This window comes from Ictidomys tridecemlineatus, chromosome 8 (assembly GCF_052094955.1).
Source record: "Ictidomys tridecemlineatus isolate mIctTri1 chromosome 8, mIctTri1.hap1, whole genome shotgun sequence".
In the NCBI taxonomy this organism is placed as follows: Eukaryota; Metazoa; Chordata; class Mammalia; order Rodentia; family Sciuridae; genus Ictidomys; species Ictidomys tridecemlineatus.
In genome coordinates, this window is record NC_135484.1 from 9060578 (window position 1) to 9080196 (window position 19619).

The following is a 19619-nucleotide window of genomic DNA, read 5'->3' on the forward strand; positions in this document are numbered from 1 at the left end:
TGGATAACTATTAAACTGCATGAATGTAAAATTAGCAAGCACTGATTTAAGCATGACTCTTGGAGAAGTGCAATTAGGTTTCTGCAAGCCTCTGGCCACATGTCATCAACTCATCAACACACGACCTTTTTTATGTGTTTGTTTAAAGCACCTTACTGAAATTTATACAGATAGCCTCTGACTCAGCATGTCCCACCAAATGATTTTTATGATGGGTTAATTGGAGTATTAAATGCAGCATTGACTTGATATTTTTGACATATTATGTTCAAATGTAAGTTCTAGGTTATCAGGACACAACCCCACATAATTCAAGTCTGTATGTCGCTGCTTTGTTAACACCAGTCTCACGGCCTAGAGCCCATAACCCACAGCTGAAGAAGCTCATCTAACGTGCATTCTCTCTGGAAGGCACACCACTGCCTTCTTGTGCTTAGAAATGCTTCAGTACCATCCCTGGGGGCCACGTTAAACAGTGAAATCACCAGTAAAAGGCAAGAAAATATGAAAAACATGGCACTAAGGAGTGGAAAGGACCCTTTTATGGTCTAAGGGCGGAGCAAGAAGTCAGAGCCCCGCCTCCTTTGACCTCACTGAGAACATGCATGTTGGATGACAAATTTTCACTTGCTTTGCAACACGTCTGCCGAGGATCACAAAGCGCCATGAGTAAAATTCTTGGGTCACAAATAAGTTTTTAGCAAGTAAGGGAATTCTCAAATATGTGATCTGCAAATAATGAGGATCAATTTATGTGATGTGAAGAAAATGGACTTCCTTTTTCTCTCAGCTCTGAATAGGGTGACCCATAGCTCAGTGGCTTTGGGCATCATGGTTTAAACCAAGCTGTCCATTGAGAGTGGTGACAGTCCCCCCTTGCTCTCACAGGTACTTGTCATGGTGGGGTAAGTCACATGGTCATCTGAGCCCAACATTTTACATAGATAGTCCTTAGAATGCTTCTTTTTCTAGAAACCGGGGTTTACCATCTACTCCCCGAACTCCTTAGCGGGTCTCTGAATGCAGGAAGAAGACTGGAGCTCACGACCCAGGAAACTAGTCAAGCTTTGAGAGAAGGAAACACCTCAGGGAGAGGGCACCTCCCGAGAGCCACAGCGGACTCCTCACCCGGCAGAAAGCGATGCTGGCAGGCGAGACTCACCGTGGACTTACATTCTCGCCCTTGGTGAACACATCAAAGTCATCCCAATGTAGCTTTAACTGAGGCCTCAACAGGTTCTCCAATTTCTCTAGCTTCCCGCCTTTGGCAAACTGATGGAAGTCAAAATTGATCATAGGCGTGTCGCCAGCATGGCAAGAGGCCCAGAGCAACTTCTGAAAAGGAAAGGGAGGGCAGTGAGGAGACGGAGCAGGGGCAGCCGCCTTCCTCTCGCAGCCCACATGTGACCAACCAGTCACCCTTCTAGAGGCACGGGCTGGCACCGAGGCTCGTGGAAGACCGAGGGGTTGCTCAGCCTGACCCCCAAAGGGAAGCACAGTCAAAAGCCCTGGGAGACAGAAACTCCAAAGAACAGCTTGCCTGCACCAGGGCAGAAGTTCCCCCTTGAGCAAACGAGGCGGGAGCAGGGGTGGCTCCCTGGGGACATCCCACTCCTGCAGGGCTCTTGGAGGGCACAGGTGAGGGAAGGGTTGCTCTGTTCTTCAGGGGGCCCAAGTGCGCTGGCCCTCAGGAAGAGTAGCAAGTAGTAGGCTGTGGAGCTCATAATCCAGTTCCCGTTGCCCTGGTAACCAGCCCCATCCTGACAGGCACCAACCAGCCCCAGTGGGTAGGCTCTGCAGTCTCCAGGCCGAGGTGGCCAGCAGGACACAGACCTGTGAAACCTTCGGATGAAGCAGATGAGTGGTCAGGAGCCCACCTGGCCCAGGCACATGCCAGCAACGGGCTGAAGCGGAGGCCCAAGGGTGAAGCACAGCCTGGGCTGCTCGCAGAGGCCTTCCTTCCCCAAGGCTTCCCTGGCCCGGGAACTCCTCACCCCAGGGTCCAGGACAGACTGCTGCCTTCCCAGGCCACCCACCTCTGGGCCTCACTGCACCTGCACTGTGTGGCTTCAGATCAGATCAGACCAGTGTCTGCCCAGCCAGGGGTCCTGAGGACTTTGAAGGACCAGAAGGACTTTGGGTCACTTCAACTAGCCAGAATGTAAATCAGTACATGGTGCCATCATCCAGGAAGTCTGACTTGGAAGAAAATCTGTGGAACGAACAGTGTGCTGTTTGGTAGCTTAGGGCTTTACCTTCCGGAGCCAGCTTCTTGTCCAGCTGTTGACTGATAACCACCGAGTCCTGGCTGCCTGCCTGAGCCATGGCTCAGTCTGGTTGAGGGACTCCCTAGGGCCACGACCCAGGTCTCCAGTTGGAGTGCTGCCTTTTCCTGCAGGCCGCGGGACCTGCCCTCCTGACCTGGGCCATCTCCTGCCCTCTGGTTTACAAAACAGGCCTTGGCCTCAGTGTCAGGGCCATGGCCACTAGTTGCTGGGGGAGCGAGGACGTCCTTTCTTCATAGCTCAAGGCAGAAAAGGGAAAGGGATTGGGGTTTGTTTTCCTTGCCCCCTGCCTTTTCTTAAAATAAGCAGCCAGCAATGCTGCCAAGTGGGTGGGTGGGGAGAGATTTCTTGAGCCTGTTGCTCATAGCAACAATCCAAACAGGAAAAGCAGGTCTGGCCAGATAAAACTGGCAACCAGGAAGTCCCTGCTCCAAGCATGGGGTTTTTCTCTATAGAGGGACATGAGCACTCCAGCTCCATGTGGCTTCCTCCAGTCATGGGTCAAAGTGCCAGACGAGGCCGCAGAGGTCATTGTCATCCCTGCTGAGATGCTCTCTCGGGGACCTCCTTGACCTTCAAACAGCCAGAGTCTTTCTCCACTAAGCAGGGGCCATGGGAGTCTGGGCCAGGAACGAGGAGGCCACCAAAGCTCATTCTGGAGTCTTCCATGGTTGACTGCAAGCTCACAGGGAGACCCGGGTGGAGTCACCTCCTACTACCACTTCCTCACTCAATCCAGGATCTGCCCTCCCCTGATCCAGGCACCAGAAAGTGGAAAGAGCCTGCGAGAGGCGGCACCCAGCTTCCACAGCAGCCCAAATGAAAGGGAGAGATGCGGGGGGCCACCTGGCCAGCAGGGGGCGACATCCTGCTTGGAACCCAGCTGGGCTCTGAAGAGCAGGTGAGGCCACTAGTTGCTGGGGGAGCGCTGAGGACATCCTTCCTTCAAGCTCAAGGCAGAAAAGGGAAAGGGATTGGGGTTGGTGGGAAAGCCTCAGGGGGTGCCATTCAGTCACTAAAGAGCGACCCTTCAAGAGAGAGCAGAAGGCATCAGGGAAAGCAGCTTTGGGGAGCTCAGGGAAATGGAGATTTGTTTTGACTTTAAGCAAATTCTCTCAACCCCCAGCTCGAAAAAATGAGACTTAATGCATCGAGAGCCCAAGGCAGCCAGCACTGCCCTGCTTGGTGTTGTGGAGAAATCTAAGGATGCCATCCATAGGGCTCAGGGCCCACAGGAGCCCTCCTGGAAGCCCTGGAGATGCCTCTGTGCCTCAGGGCTCTGTCACCTGACAGGCCCCGCCTGTCTCCCGACCCAGGTGAGGAAAAGTCAGTGGCAGGTGTTACCTTAAAGGCCCTGTTGAGCACCTCCTCTCCGCCTCTGCTCCCCAGCAGGTTCACGACCACCTGCTTCCCGTACTGCTCCTTCAGAAGTACCATGTGCCTGCAAGAGAGCAGGTGGGAGGTGATGCTGTGACACCCGGGTCCAGACTGGCTCATCTTGCACCTCAAGGAAGAGGTGCAGAAGGGACAGCACTTGGGGCTGGGGATATGGCTCAGTTGGTAGAGCGTTTGCCTAGCATGCATAAGTCCCTGGGTTCAATCCCCAGCACCACCAAAAAAAAGAGAAAGTCTTCCTTTACATAGTCTGGCTGAGTGGTTAAGGCGGTAGACTAGAAGGAACAGCACTCTCTCAGGGTCAGAGGTCCAGAACCAGTCATGCCACTGACCCAGAGTGTGGAAAAATGAGCCTGGGGGTAGAGAAAAATCACACCCTCCCAGCCACCCTCTGTTTATTCGAAACTCCATCCATGGAAACAGGTCTGTCAGCGCCTGTCTGCATGGAAGTTTCGGGCCAGGAATGGCACACAGCACCTCAGGCTTCTACAAGGCGGCCAGGTGGGCCTCTCTATAAACCATCACCATTCTGTCCACAGCCAATCCACAGCCATGGTCTTGTGAATACAATATGTATAGATTGAAAAAAAAACGGGGCCATACTGTATTGCCTAGACTGGCCTCAAACTTGCAATCCTTCAGTTCCAGCCTCTCCAGTAGCTGGGATTACAGCGTGTACCACTACGCTCAGTTCTGAAATTAACCTATTTTACCTGGCACTGATCCTTAAGACTACACCCTGGCCAGCGAGCCCTCAACAGCAGTATTTAGCTCTCCTCAGCTCTGCATTTCATTATGTTGAACCAAAACAAGAAGGTACAAGAAGTCTTGCAGGCTCTAGAAAAATATTCCCGCATCAGAGGCTATTTTTAAATGTGCATGTTGAAGTATTAGGGAGAGACTCCAATATTATCCTTTCTTGCCAACTTGTTAAAAGTAACTGTAGGGCTGGTGTTGTGACTCAGTGGTAGAGCGCTTGCCTAGCACGTGCGAGGCCCTGGGTTTGAGCCTCAGCACCATATAAAAAATAAATAAATAAATAAAATTGTGTCCAACTACAAGTAAAAAGTAAATATTAAAAAAAAAAAAGTAACTGGGACTGGGGCTCGGTGGTAGCGCGTTTGCCTGGCATGTGTGAGGCACTGGGTTTGAGTCTCAGCACCGCGTATAAATACATAAATAAGATAAAGGCCTATCAACAACTAAAAAAAAAATTGACAAAAGTAACTGTTAATGTTAGAAATGCTTAAGTGCTTTTTTAAAAAGATATAGGGAAAAGATGCAATGTAAAAATTAGACATAAAATTGTAACTTAATAGTGAGGTCTTGGGCTGGGGGTGTAGCTCAGTGGTAGAGCACTTACCTAGAATGTGTTTGATTCTTAGCACCACATATAAATAAATTAAAAAAAAAGTCCATCAACAATTAAACAATATTTTTTAAAAAGTGAGATCTTTATGCCTAAATATAGAAAGGAAAAAAAAAAAAAACAGAAGAAATACACCATGATGTTAAAGGGGTAGAGTGTTATATGATTTAAATTTTTTTTTCTTTAAACATTTTTCTCTTTCCCCCAATGTCTACAATGGCAATGTTTCTTTTATAAACAGAACTTAAACAAAAAAAGATCACAAAAGAACCATTTTTAGCTCAAAGAAAAAGTATTCCCTGGTAAACAAGTTGGAGTAAAAAGAATATGCGTTTTGAAGAGGACCTGTAGGTTTGGATTTGTCTCTAACTTGCCGAGTTAAGGATGCGTCCCTCCTGGGTTCCAGTCTCTGCTTGGAGGAACTCCCTGGGAGTCCTGCTCCCGACAGCCGCGGGGATGGGGCAGGAGGAAATGGGAGCCTGTGGCTCACCCGCTCAGGGATCTGCCCAGAGAAGGTGGATCCTGTCCAGAGGTCTGACGCGTGAGGGCTCTGCCTCTGGCGGGAAAGGCCGAGCTGCCAGCTCTGAGGGTTGGTCCCTGGGTGACGGGAGGAAGCCCTACACAGCCACACCCCACGTGTAGCTGATGAGAAGTCAGGCTGCGGCCTCGTCTCCATCTGTGCCTACTTCCCAACTGGTTCCAAATTCCAGGGTGGGAAGAGAAACTCTTCCTTGCTAGTCCTCCTATATCCTGTCACACCCCCACCTTCCTGGATGGCATTATCCGCCCTCCATCTGCACAACCGGTGCAGGGAGAAAGGTCTGAGAGGAGAGCGAGTGACAAGGACAGTGCTCAGTCTGTGGAAGTCGGCTTTTCCTTCCTCCCGTTCAATCTAAAAATAAGACGATATTACAGTCGTTGATAAAAGGTGTTATCCACGGACTCGGGGGCCAGGGAGAGTCTGGCCCCCACTCCAAGGTCAGTGGCATGAAGAGGTGCTCCCGGCCCCAGCTGTTTTGGGTATTGGGGCTTTTCTCCACTCTCTCTGCCCATCTGTTCCTGTGAGGGGAACCTGGAGTTTTGGGGGACACTGAGGATTAAGCACCCTCCTCTTCAGGGTGGAAACAACCGTCAGACACACCCCAGTGTCACAGGGAGATTCCAGACATGGCAGCCACAACCAAGCAAGAGGGTGGACAGGGGAGAGCTTCACTGTCTGCATAGGCAACGCAGACACTGTCCTCATGAAAGGTCAGCGCTCCCGTGGCCCTTGGCACCATGCCCAGATGACAAGCTCCTGCTCAAACAGGAGCAGTGGAAGGCCTGCTCCGAAAGCCCTCTCCTCGGACACACAGATGCAGCCAGAGAGCGGTCAGCGACAGCAGGACAAACCCAGAGTGCAGCCACGGAGCACTGCTGAGGAACACGTGTCCTGTAGGGAAAGCCCTTCCGTGGGAAGGGTGGCGGAAGAAGGAATTGGCTCTGCATAAATCTGTGGAACAACAGAGAGTAGCAGCGTCCTGGAGAGGAGTTGGCACATCAGTCCAGGGACGCCTCACTGCGCTTTGGGGGCCACAGCAGCCCTGCCCTCAGGGTGGCCTCACACGCATGTCACCTCATTTCCAAATACCATTATATCCTATAATTTAGACCATCCCTTATTAATCAGGGGAAATGCATGAAAGTTCATTGCAAGAAGAAACTGTTATGATTTAAAAAAAGTCACAAACTAATCTTCAGGGAAATCCAAGAGCATGTGAAAACCCATTTTGTAACCTCCTTTCTTGCAAAAGGACAAAAGTAAAAAGGCAGATTTAGACTCGGGGTCTGGGGTACCCCTCCCTGCTGCCCCCTGTCCCCCTGCCTGAATGGAGAATGCCAGGCCTCGGATGGCATTCAAAGATGCCTACCTGTCGAAAGCAGGGGCGTTGGCCTCCAGGCCTCTGTGGAGCCTCAGATGGTGGGAGCCCACCTGCAGCGAGGAGAGAGAACAGTGGTGATTCCTCTGCTTTGTGACTCGAGGAGGCCATGGTTTCCCCACTTTTCACCGTCAGCCAGGCAATATGGCAGCCCTCAGCCACCTTGGGGCCCACTCCCAGCTCGGAGGCCCTGATCACCAGACACTGCTAACCATGCTCCCAACTCAGGTCCAAGAGCCTTGAGTACAGATCTGCTTCTGCCCAGTCCTGCCTACAGCATGAACCTGCCGGGTGGGGTTCTTCCAATGGACAAAAGAAATTCTAGGATAAAATTATGAAGCAAATGTCAGATCCCCAAACTCTCAAGGCAGAGAAACTGATTTTCAGCTTCCTCTCTTTTTCAAGGACCTCAAATTCCTGGTAAAATCGGGGCTATACTAGGGCTGGGGTTGTGGCTCAGTGGTAAGCGCTCACCTAGCACATGTGAGGCCCTGGGTTCGGTCCTCAGCACCACATAAAAATAAATACATAAAATAAAGGTATTGTGTCCAACTGTAACTAAAAGATAAATACTTAAAAAAATCTGGGTTACACTCATTATCTGATTTCATTTTAATATTTCCAACTACCTCCTTAATACTCACTTTAAAAAACGAATTAAAAATACTGTTACTAGAGCGCTTGAAGGGGTGTCATTGGCAAAATCTGGGACAACCTGAGCATCAAACTATACAAGGACAGTAGTGGATTATAAACTAAGGAATAAAGTAGAGAAATCCATGGATCTATATTGACAATAGTTATGGAGAGATGGATGGATTCATGGATTTGTGGATGGACAAGTTCATGTGTAGGTAGACAGATGGACAGGTGTGGGGGTGGGCAGGTAGGTAGGTAGATGGCTGAGATCATGCACATGTGGACTAATGGATGAGCTCATGGATAGGCAGGGGGATGGATGGATTCACAGATAGGTAGATGAATAGATAGGTGGGTGGATGGATGGGTGAGTAGGTAAATAGGGAAGAAGGGAAGGCTCTTCCTTATAGAATATCAACTGTAAATGTAGAGGGAGTCGCAGAAAATCATCATTCTGCAACCATCAGTAGTAAAGAACAGCCAAGGTCATCCACTGATAAGCCTTAAATGCCTTCATCTTGCTGCCAAGTTTCCCCTGCCCTCCTTTCCCACCAATGCCCGGCTGAGGAAGGGTCATACACTCGACTCGAAAACCGCGCAGGCCCTGCGGTACTGACAAGGCCGCCCTACCCACCGCGCCTCTCGCTCTCTGGGCCGACGGGGCAGCGAGGAGCCCACTCTTTGCAGAGCCACCCCCGTGGGAGCCTAGGGACACGAGAACAGAGTCAGGCGCGGGGCCTGGCCTTCAGTCGTGACTAGCTGTAGGCAGGACAGGCCCACTGTCTCTCCCCCATCAGCCAAGGCTCTTCTTTTAAAAAGGTGGAGCCAACAGCAAACACCCCACCCGGCAGCGTGGTCTCCAGGCTCTGCGACCTCGGCACGAAGACCACGTGCTCAGCCCACCGCTGAGGTACTGGGTGCCGACAGGAAGGGGAGGCAGAGTCTCGGGCCCTGATGATTACCACCCAGCGGGGGTCACCATGGAAAGACCCAGAGACACCGAGAAGTTCCCGACAAGCCTATATAACAAAGGCTACTTTGGTTGAGACTTGGCCCTCGGGGGCCGAGAAGCAGCAGCACACAAGGCGAGGTGAGACAGCTTGCCGTCTGTGGTCCCCTCAACATCAGTGGGGGTCAGTGGGAAGCAGATGGGACTAAGCAGCCAACAGCAGGATGGAGGCCAAAGCCTGGGTCTCCCAGGCCTCTGGCTTGTCTCTCTCCACGGGCATGACTGTCATGGGAAAGGCCTCCTGTCCCCCCACTGCACACAACAAGCCTGCCTGGGAACACGGAGGAGTCAAGGAAAGACCTCCAAGGCTGCCCCAGTGGTTCTCACAGTGTGGTCCCTGGGCGACGGGCCCAGCCCAGTGTGCTGAAGCAAGTCTCATGGGCGGGCCCAGAGGGAGCCTCCACGGGCTCTGGAGGCCATGACTCCGCGCACCTGCTCCAGTGTGTGGGCAACGCTGGTTTTGACTCGCTCCCTGTCTGCTCCCTTCCCCTTTGGCTTGGGTTGTAAATGCCCGTGAGGGGTAGGAAAGGGACAGCGAGGAAGCAGCAGACCTGGGGACTGAAGTCCCCAGAGCAGGGTGTTGGACTTCAGTACAGAACCACAGGGGCCTTAGTGTCCTCTCGGCCATGATGGCCCTGGGCCCCTCTGCCTCTAAAGTGGCTAGGGGCCTGGGGTGGCAATGGAGGGGAACTGGAGCCCCCATTTTCTCAGGAAATCATCTCCTTCTCTGAAGTCCAGCTTGCCCGGCCCTGCCAGCGCTTCCCCCACTGCTGGCCCACTCCTGTGCTGACCCTCACTGCCCTCCTCTGGTGTCACCTACTCCTGAGGTCACATGTGTCAGAGCTCAGGAAGAAGCTGCAGCTGGGGCAGAGTGAAGCCTCCCTTGGCCATGGACGCTGGAGCCGGGTCCCCTGCTTTATTACCTTCCCTCCCTCTACTTCGCCCCCCACCACCACCCCCGCCCCCTGCTAAAGGGTCAGTTGCCCCCGTCTGGTGCCTAAAGTCGTTTCTTCCATCCTGGAGACCACACATGGTGTTGAGGGGGTTGGCCACTCGAACAGTCCAAGTCTCCAGAGAACCTGGCAACACTCGAAAGGGACTGAAATCATCATCAGGATCCCCAGGCTCCCCGAACTGCTCCCACCTGGAGCCTGAGGGCAGGGTTCACCTGCAGCCTCTCCCACTTGGGGTCCTTCCCTCAGTCCTCTCTCCAGACTGAACTACGGAGACTTCTGGCTAACCACAGCCCCCTGCTGACCCTCAGTGCAGCAGCCTGGGTTGCACAGTGGTGGGGGGGCTCCCATGGCCACGCAGCCCTACCAGACCAGCCTTCGGTCACTGTTCCCTGCACCCCACCCAAGAACACTGCAGTGCCCTAGGGGGCTTCAGAAAGCAGGCCGTCTCCACGCCACACAGCCTGCTGATCCATGTGGCTTTGGCCCGAGAGTCCGGAGGCTTAAAGCTCCCAGGCGATTCTTCAGCTTATTACTTCATTTTTTAAGAAATTTATTTTGGTGCTGGGGATGGAACTCAGGGTCTCACCGAGCGACCCTCCAGGCCCCAGGTGATCCTGATGTACAGCACAGTTGGGCCCCACCCTGGGGGAGTTCCAACATACACAGCGGCTTAACCTGGTTCCTGCGCACCTCTCCACCTCTCCTCTCGCCTAGGAGCCCAAGCATTGAACTCAGCTGCTCCTGGACACGCCGCCATGACCCTGAGGTTACAAGCACGCACCTGCTATTCCCTCTGCCAGGGTTGCCTCCCCCACCTAAGAGGTCCCTCCCACCCCACCCCAGTCAGTCCAGACACGCATCCAGAAGGCTGCCTTCGGGGCTCCCGGGCAGCTGCACCCCAGCCCCAGCCCCTCAACCTGGGCCGCCTGCCCAGAGCGGCCCAGGGGATCTCAGCCTTCCCTCATAGCTCTATTTACAGAACACTGTCATGTCCCAGCCCCAAGGCAGAGGCTCTGATCCCGATGCCACATGAAACCTGCAAGATGCTGTCCCAAGTCCCCAGGATGATCAACAGCTCAGCCAGGGTAGCCGACTTCCTGTCAGAGAGACAGCCCAGGAAACAGGTCTTTGTGCTGTGTCTCAGGACACAGAACCGCATTTCTCTGTCCGCAGCTCGTCCCAGATGTTATCATGTCTTTCTATTATTAATACAGCCACCATTTTGAGCGTTCTTGTTGCAGATCCTGTGTTAATCTTCGATCCTTTCTGTAACCCTGAGGTTGGTATTACTAACCCCATTTACAGAAGATTAAACTAAGGTTTCATAAACATAAGAACTTCTCAAAAGTACATGGTACTAAGTGGGGTGGCAGAATTTGAACCAGAACCCAACTCTATATAACATCAAAGTGGGGGGGGGCAATGAATTTTTAAGGTAAAATTTCACTTATAAACTGTACAACCTGTTTACGTTATAAAGACAAAACTGTTAAAGGTACCGAGAGAGACTCGAGAGCCAGAGTGTGTTCTAAAGGCCTAACGCCTGTGAATAGACGCACAAATCATCACCCAGAGGCCCCTCTGTCCTCCCCACCCTGGCAGGGATGGCGTTCCCAGAGTGGCCCTCAGGAAGGTACTGGTTTGCAACTTGGAATGGAGAGTCCTCTACCCCCAAGTCCTTGAATGTTTCATCCTAAGTAATGAAAGAAGGGGAAAAGCTCAAAATGGAGAAAAATAGCCAGAAGGGACCTGGAAGCCTGCTTTGATGTCCAGCCTGGGCGACCACAGTCCACCATGGAAGGCTGCCCCCGTGGTGCCCTCTGAAGATGGCTGCATCTCTCTTCAATGGCGGATGATACTTCAGAGGATAAGCACAGGCCTGGGGCCCAAAGGTCAACAAATCCCTAATAAGATTAATGAGCACTAAAGACTTGAGAACTGCGTTTGAAGACACCACGGAGGCGTCAGGGAAGCTCAAGTTGGACAGAGCCGCCAGAAAGCGCCCAAGTCCCTCGGCCCGGCTCACATCAGACTGAGGCACTCGGTCCACGACGGGGTCAGGCGGCACCTGCAGCATCACCACCGTGGCCAAGCTGGAGACCAAAACCAAAGAAGGGACCGACAGGCCTGGTTTTGTTTTTCAGACGAGGGAAACCAGAAAACTCCAAGAGTCCTAGAAATGGAACCAAAGATGGCCAAGGAGTTGGAAGGCCTTGGAGGAGACAAAATAGCAGAGGGACAACCACGAGGCTGCCCCTCCAGAATGCAGGTGAGCCATGGGAGGAAGAGTCAGGCCTACTCCTGTCCTGAACACCCTGGGGAGACAGACAGAGGCACAGTCCAAGGAGGAAGTCACAGTCAATCAGAGCCATCCCCAGGGGTAGCCCAGAGCACAGCCAACTGGAGAAGGACCCTCGAGTTTGGTGTGAGGGCAAGACGGATAATTCCAAAAGCTCCTTCCAAAACTCTAAGACTGTCACGACAGTCCCCCCAATTTGGGGATTTCTTACAAACTGCCCATGAAATATAACATGGTCTCCCGATTCCTTTCTGTGCTACACTCATGTGATCTATGATGGTCATCCTCTTAAAAACAGAACAAGATGTTTCCAAAGGAAAACTCCAAATTGAAAGACAATCCAGCCTCAATCAGCTGTGATAGGAACGGCCTGCGTTCCCCTTCAACAGCCTGAGAACTCTGTAGAGACAGAAAGGAGAACAGGAGCGGCCCAGGCCTGAGGCAGAGCTGGGAAGACAGACACGAGGTTTTCTAGCAGCGATGGGAACGTTCTAAAATTAGATTGTGGCACTCGTTACACAACCCTGTAAATACACTGCCAAGTCGTGTGTTTTAAACGGGAGGAGTTGACAGTGAGGAAGTTGTATCTCACTAAAGCCGTTTCCAAAAAACAGACTGCTCTGGAGGTGCTCTGGGGGAACTGTCCTTGTCACAATCCAGCTCCGGTGCACTTGCCTAAGTTACCTCTCAAGGCCACCAGCCGTACCCCTGCACCTGGGTCGTCTAGCTAAAGACGTTGTCCATAAAACCTTCCCCCCACAGAACCCAGAGACCAAATGGGATGCTCAACTATCGGCCTCACATGGCAGTCGACATGGCATGTCGACATGGCAGTGAGCTGACATGCCAGCACCATCAAGGCAGCAACTTGGGGACAAGAGGCTCACCTACCAGCAGCACTGGGCCACATCCAGGCTGGGCTAAAAAGCTGGACTCAAGACCAGGGAGTCTGAGCCCCACTGTGTCAAACACCCCTAACGACCTGGCACACAGCACCTGGGGCCTCTTCAGCCGCTGCTGGTTGCAGACCCAAACGCAGTCACACGAGAGCCCTCGGTAAGAAGAGCGGGAGACGACAAAGGCCCCAGGAGACGGGCTTTCCGAAGGCTCCCATGTTCCTTCAGGGCAGGGGAGAAGATGGGGTCAGCGTGAGGAATCTCCAGCCGGCTCTGCCCTGACCTGTCTGCTGAGGGAGCAGCCCAGCGTCCATTGACAAGTGTGCTCTTGGACGGAGTCCGCAGCCCTTGAACTCTTCCCAGGACACAGAGGCCAAATCCTTCTGGCACCGACCAACACCCTGCTTTGGATGCTCCAGGGTATTTTTAGCAACCACAAGAAAGCTCTGTGCAATCTGCACGTGGCACGCAGGCACCGTGAGTGCCAGACACACGACACCACCACAAAGGGCCCCCTGACCCTCTAAGGCCTCTGTAGAGCTGCTGCTCTCAAAGTCATTCTCAGCACACCAAACTTAGGGTCCCCTCTAAGGCCACCCTCCCAGGCACGCTCCGTGGCACCCCAGCAGGGTCTGTGCTCTGCACCCGGGTCAACAGCAAACGCCATGTGTGTTTGTAGATCCAGAAATTGCAAAACAGCGCGCATACACACACCACACACACACATACACACACACACACACAAAACTCAGCTCAGAACAGGTGGGCTGAGGAAAGACCAGAAACTACAGCACAAGAGAGAAACATTTAAAGAAACACACCACAGTTATCAAAGGGAAGGGCTGAGGAACTGTAACAGAAGTGGACATGTTTTTGTTTATATTACCTACCTGGAGCCCTGGCTGCTCCCAAAACAGTGGAACCGAGCCTCTGATCTGGACAAAGGACGACACTCCATCATCCATGTAAATTGTCTGCAGCAGAAGGAAACAGAGGGAAAGGTATTCTTCAATGAAACCAAATGTCCTGGGCCAGTAACAGGATCTGGTGCCTGCGACCCGACACCAGCCGTGAAGGGCAGACAGTGGACTGCGGCGCCCTCTGCTCTCTCACCCAGCATGGAGATCCACAGGGCACACCAGTTGCTGGCCAGCATCAGGGGAGGGGTCTGGAGAGGGCTGGAGATCCCCCAGACCTGGTGGGAATTCACCCTCCTAGGATGCAAACTTACCCACATCCCTAAAAAGCCCAGCACCTACCCACCTCTATTTAGGAATAGAAGCAGATGTGCCTGGGGTTTAACTAAGACCTTCCTCAGAGCCTCTATTTTTACCTGTCCAATAGCTAAAGAGCAGAGAGCTACTGGGAAAGGATTAAATGAAATAAAATGAACAAGCAATACAGTCAAAGGACCTAACTGACTGCACCTGTCAGTCTAGTGCTTCACAATGTAAGGCAAGACTGGACTTGAACTTGCACCTGGCCCTGTGCCACTACACTACTCAATCAGCAAAAGCAACACGGTGTCCAGGAGCTTCCAGGGTATAGCCCCTCCCTGCATAGAAGCAAATGACACTCAGGCTTTAAAAAACATCACCCCCGGCCCTGTTATTCAGCATGTGCCTGTGGGCTCCAGAGTTACTGGAGCACAAGGAGTCTGAAGGACAAAAGGTACAGTCCTGAGCACCCAGGGGAAGGCTGCCGTGGTTATCAGATGCCTGGCCTTTATCTGTGCAACCCTACCCTGGCCTGGTGAGGCCAGCCTGGGCGCCGCTGAGAGTCCTTTCCATTGCTAACCAGCCTGCTCCCTTATAGGGTAGTTTTCCACGCAGGTCAGAGCTCGCTCAGATCACACATGCATTAGTAATTCCGCAGGGGAGAGCGTGACATGAGACCCGCAGTCCCCTGGACCACAGGAATGACACGAGCCGGGTATCTAGGCTGCGAACTGTAATTCTAGTCTTCGTCTCAGAAGAAGCGAAGCACTGGGTTCAGAATGTGCTGTCTGTTGTGACCCTCCTGTATTCTAAGAAAAACAGGACAGAACAGCAGGCTGTTCAAATGACCGCAGCCCTGAAAGCTACCTTGAGATTAAGGACATCAACTGACCAGCACCGGGAGCCACACAGGTTCAGATTCCTCAGAGAGAAACCAGCTGGGCCACTTTCTAAAATGGACCGTTAACAAGCCCAGAATCTGACCGAGTTAAGGGACTCTCCTCCTTCACTCTGACGACCACGTGCCAGGAGTGCTGGGTCCTCCTGAGCTGCACTTGCCCAGAACCAGCTTCTGAACACCGGCAGGAAGGTCGTGTTGTCTGCTCCTTCCTCCCTGGGAGAACCGTCCATGTCTGTCCCCGCACTGTCCACACCTGGCCCCCAGCACCAGTGATGCCCCAAGGCACTTGCATTCAGTGGAGAAGAGGGAGGAGGACAGACAAGGCTGGGGGGAGACCAGGAGGAGCCCCAGGCCCCTGAAGGCAAGCAGAAGCCCTTCCAGGACACGGGAACCCCAGGGCCGTGGGAGGCCAGCAGGAGTGTGACTCCTGGACTGGGGAGTCCAGAGGGCACCCTGAGCTGCCAGTGTCAGAGGTGGTGGGAGCAGAAACCAAAGGGCTATTTAAAGGGGTGTAAAATAGGAGAGTAGGCAGCTCTGTAACCAGTTTCATCTGGAAGGCTCCTGCTAGACTCCAATCGGAGTTTCCAAACCAGATCCTCCGCCCGCCCCTGCCCTCTGGGAGCACACCCAGTGGTACCACCCCCACGCCACGCGCTGCACTTATCTTCCATAGTCAAATGTCTTTTTTTTTGGACAGAATGGAGGACTTTTGGGGTTGTTTTTCTGCACAGTGAGTCACGGGTGAAGCGTCCACCGCATGACTCATGGCAGAGCTGAAAGGCTCAGGACTTCCGCCCAAGGAGCCCGAGATGCCACTCACACGAGCACACAGCATGTGTGCACACCACACAATACCCACATAACACACAGAACATGTGTGCACACCACACATATATACACACAACACACATGGAACATGTGTGCACACCACACAAATACACACAACACACACGGAACATGTGTGCATACCACACAAATATACACACAACACACACAGAACATGTGTGCACACCACACAAATACACACACAACACACACGGAACATGTGTGCACACCACACAAACACACACACAACACACACGGAACATGTGTGCACACCACACAAATACACACAACACACACGGAACATGTGTGCATACCACACATATACACACACAACACACACGGAACATGTGTGCACACCACACAAATATACACACGACACACACGGAACCTGTGCACACCCAGCCAGCCCAGGAGGAGGAAGACTGCTAAAGTAAAAGTAGAGCGGCCGGCTTGGGCCTCCAGAGCATGAATTCACGAAAGCCAATTGGCCTCCCAGAGTCTCCACCATGTGGTCCCCTGATTGTTCACCAGTGAGGCCTCCAGGGCCCACTGCAGCGCCTCCACTTCACTAGGGGATGGCTCAGGCCTGAAGACTCCAGACCCCAGCAGGATCCCTGGCCAGCAGAGGTCTGTGGCAACACCCCCAGGGCTATACTGCCCCCCAACGGCCTCCTTCCCCCTGGGGCAAGGTGACCAGATGCAAAGTCTGCCACTTACTCAGGAAGAGAGGAAGAAGCCAGCCACCTGCTGAATCGAACCCAAACACTGTGGAAAATGCCTCAGAGCCCTGCAAGCTGCTCTTTCACCATGAGCAAGGCCCTGGGACACCTACTTGAGGACACTGCCCTTAACACCACCCACCTGGGGGCCCAGGGTCCTGCTCCACAGACTCGAGGGAGTAGACCCATCTGGCTCCCATCAGACCATCTCCTCGGTCCTGAATGGGCAAACCGCTACCAGGCCACAAGGCAGTTCCTCTGTGCTTACATGCAGCCCACCCTTCGCAGGGCCGACAGCTCCTTGAGCTCAGCAAAGACAGCAGGCCGGGCTGCACCCCCTCCCACCCAGCTCCCATCTCCTGATGCATTAGAAGTACCTTCAGCAGCAGGTGGCCAGAGAGCCAGGCAGGAGGAAAGCAGCTGAGCCGAGGCTGGGAAGCACCCTGGGAGGTGGCAGCACCTTGGTCTTGTTCCTGATGCATCCCATGACCCCACATGCCTAGGAGGGGAGCTCTGAGCCCAGGTGGCTCACTCCCAGACTCTGCCCAAGGGCCCAGGGTTTGTTTCCACGTTGCTTTGAGGACAACCTGGACACAGCTCTGAGTGACATGGCCCTCCCTAGAGGGTCACCTTCTTCCCCAGCATCATAGAGGCCAGAATGCATGGGGTCTCTGAAGGCCTGAGCCAGCCTGGGCTCCTCCTTCCCAGAGGGTCCATCTGGGAAGAAATGCACACACACCACAAAAAACCAAACAAGGCACAGCCCTCATGTCTGGTTCCAAGTCTGGTAAAATGAAGTCACCTGGGGTGAAGTTACACCCTCTCGGTGGGTGAGGGCTGGCGCCTGCAGCTGCCCGCATCTCTGGGTGGACAGCAGATGGTGGAGCCCGGCTGCCCCCCATGACAGCTGCCCCTGGGAGCAAGGTCTGGTGGGGACTTCATGGAGGCACCAGCCCTGCCTGACCCAAAGGAGTCAAGGGATGAAAAGCAGAAACTGGGAAGACCACCAGGGCTTATGGGAGCCAGGGAAGCCCTCCCCCAGCCCCAAGCAGGAAGGCAATTTAAACAGCAATGGGCTTGCTAGGGTGCGTCCCCTCTGAAACGCAGGTGAAACTGATGGCCATTATGAAACATTAGGGGTGGGACCACTGGGATCTTGAAGGGGTGATTGGGCTCTGCCCTTGGCAAGGAGGGGGGGTGTCTGAGAGTGGTTTGCTCATAGCCAGCTTGGCTAGCGCTCCCGTGTGACACCCCACACCCTGAGACTGCCAGCAAGGCCATCGTCAGATGTGGCCCCTCGACCTTGGACTGTGAGCCAAAATAAGCCCCTTCATAATTTAACCCAGGCTGCGGTGCTGCGTTAATAACAACACACAGCAGGGGGCTGGAGGAGCCTGCTGGTCCTATCTCTAAGGCCCTGCGTGCAAGACTCAGGAGACATGGGGCAGGTAACTGGGACAGCAAGAGCCACATCTAAGTCACTGGAAACACTGCAGGAAATAACCAGAGCAAAGCCCCCAACTGAGTCTGGGCCAAGTCTGCTAGTCTGCAGAAGGAGAAAGGGGAGATCACAGGAGGTTTTCCTAAGGCTAAATGCATCATGTCCAAAGCACAGCCCTCTCACGGATCAGAGGTGGGTCAGATGAGTTCGACTTCTAGCCCACAACACTTCAAATCGTGACCTCGTTGCAAACAGGGCCTTTGCAGGTGCCATTAGTTAACTGAGGCCATCCTGGAGGAGGGCGAGCCCTGGATCCAATATGACTGTCCTCCTTATAAAGAGAGGAAAACAAGGAGAAGGGGTTGAAAGGGGTGATGTGGCCACAAGCCTGGTTACACCTGGGGTGACCAGAAGGGAGAAGAGGTGAGAAAGAATCCTCCCCTAGTGGCTTTGCTAAGAACATGGCCTTTCCTGACACCTTGATGTCACACTCCAGCCTCCAGAACTGTGAGACAACAAATGCCCATTGTTTCAAGCCATCCCGTGGGGGTGGGGGTGGGGGTGGGGTGGGGGTTCATTGCAGCATCCCCAGGAAACTCATGGTGTCCAGTGTGAAAATGTCCTGTCTGGGGCTGGGGTTGTGGCTCCGTGGTAGAGCAATCACCTAGCATGTGTGAGGCCCTGGGTTCGATCCTCAGCACCACAGAAAGATAAATAAATAAATGTATTGTGTCCATCTACAACTAAAAATATTTTTAAAAAAAAATGTCCCGTCTTCTAGGAAAGGGTAGAGGCGTGGAGGGCAGCTGTCTCCCTAATGAAGCGCTGGGTCAGATGCAGCAGATGAGACCAGTTTGTTTTATTTTATTTTTTAAACTGGTTTAAATCCAAAAACCTTGGGAACACCAACACCTGGACCAGATAAGGGCTTGGGTGCCCCAGGGCGTGACAGAGAATGTGGTGGAGATGGGGCTCAGGAACTCCCTCGGGGACCCCACAGTGATCTCTGGAATCTGGTGTGTCACCAAGTTCAAGGTCTCTGTCTTGCTGATCTTGTACAAACGTGCTGCACAGCTTTGGTTCCCTCTTCCCAGCACAGCACCCAGCAGATGATACATACGAAAGATCCGCTGAGGGAACTCAGGGGCCTCAAGGGTGACAACATGGACCCAAACGAGGACAAGGTGCTAGTGAAGGTGGAGTGAGAGCTGAAGTCATTGGCATCAAGCAGACAGGAGCAAGGAAAATGGCCTCCAGCGGTGGGGGCATATACCCTCTCTGACTCATTTTTTAGCAGATAATTATGGAGCAGCCTGGTCAACACTCAGAGGAGCAAGCTCCGTGGACAGCCACAGGCAAGACAGCGCACCTGCTCCTGTGCCACGGTCCCTCCTGTGGACACCGGACTTCAGGAGGAGCCTCTCATTGCTGCACCTTTGATGTGCAACAGCTGGCTCCCGCAAATGGTGACCCACACCAATTTGCGTCATCTCTGAACCCCGGATCATGCATAAGCTCACACGTAGTGGAGACAGGTGTGCAAATCTGTGCTGAATAAATTGACTCAAGTCCTCCCAAGAAGCCTCCCCCAGCAGCAGAGAAGGAGGACACAAAGCTACACCTGTGCTCCTCCCGCAGGTGTGCAGTGCGCCACCCCCCCCCCAGTGTCAAAACAGTGCCCTCCTGGGGCCTCCTTTCTGAGAGTTGATCCCCGTTATCCTATAAGGTGGCACTGTCCTACAGGGAGAA

The 19619-nt window shown here is 53.2% G+C and overlaps 1 protein-coding gene and 1 non-coding gene across 8 annotated transcripts in view; one reads left to right on the top strand and one right to left on the bottom strand.

The window, feature by feature from the left end:
* Nucleotides 1-19619, bottom strand: part of Synj2 (synaptojanin 2) — an 89589-nt gene that overhangs the window by 30929 nt on the left and 39041 nt on the right. For 6 of the 7 annotated variants that reach the window (XM_078018827.1, XM_078018825.1, XM_078018826.1 and 3 more), the window contains exons 5-8: nt 13658-13741; nt 6960-7021; nt 3630-3726; nt 1163-1335 (exon numbers count right to left, since the gene is read on the bottom strand). In XM_078018827.1, coding sequence (XP_077874953.1) covers nt 1163-1335; nt 3630-3726; nt 6960-7021; nt 13658-13741 — 416 coding nt within the window. The remainder of the gene's footprint in view (nt 1-1162; nt 1336-3629; nt 3727-6959; nt 7022-13657; nt 13742-19619) is intronic. The other variant, XM_078018824.1, reaches the window with a different exon arrangement.
* Trnaa-agc (transfer RNA alanine (anticodon AGC)) lies at nt 3828-3900 on the top strand. The gene has a single exon. It is a non-coding gene; the product is annotated as a tRNA-Ala (tRNA).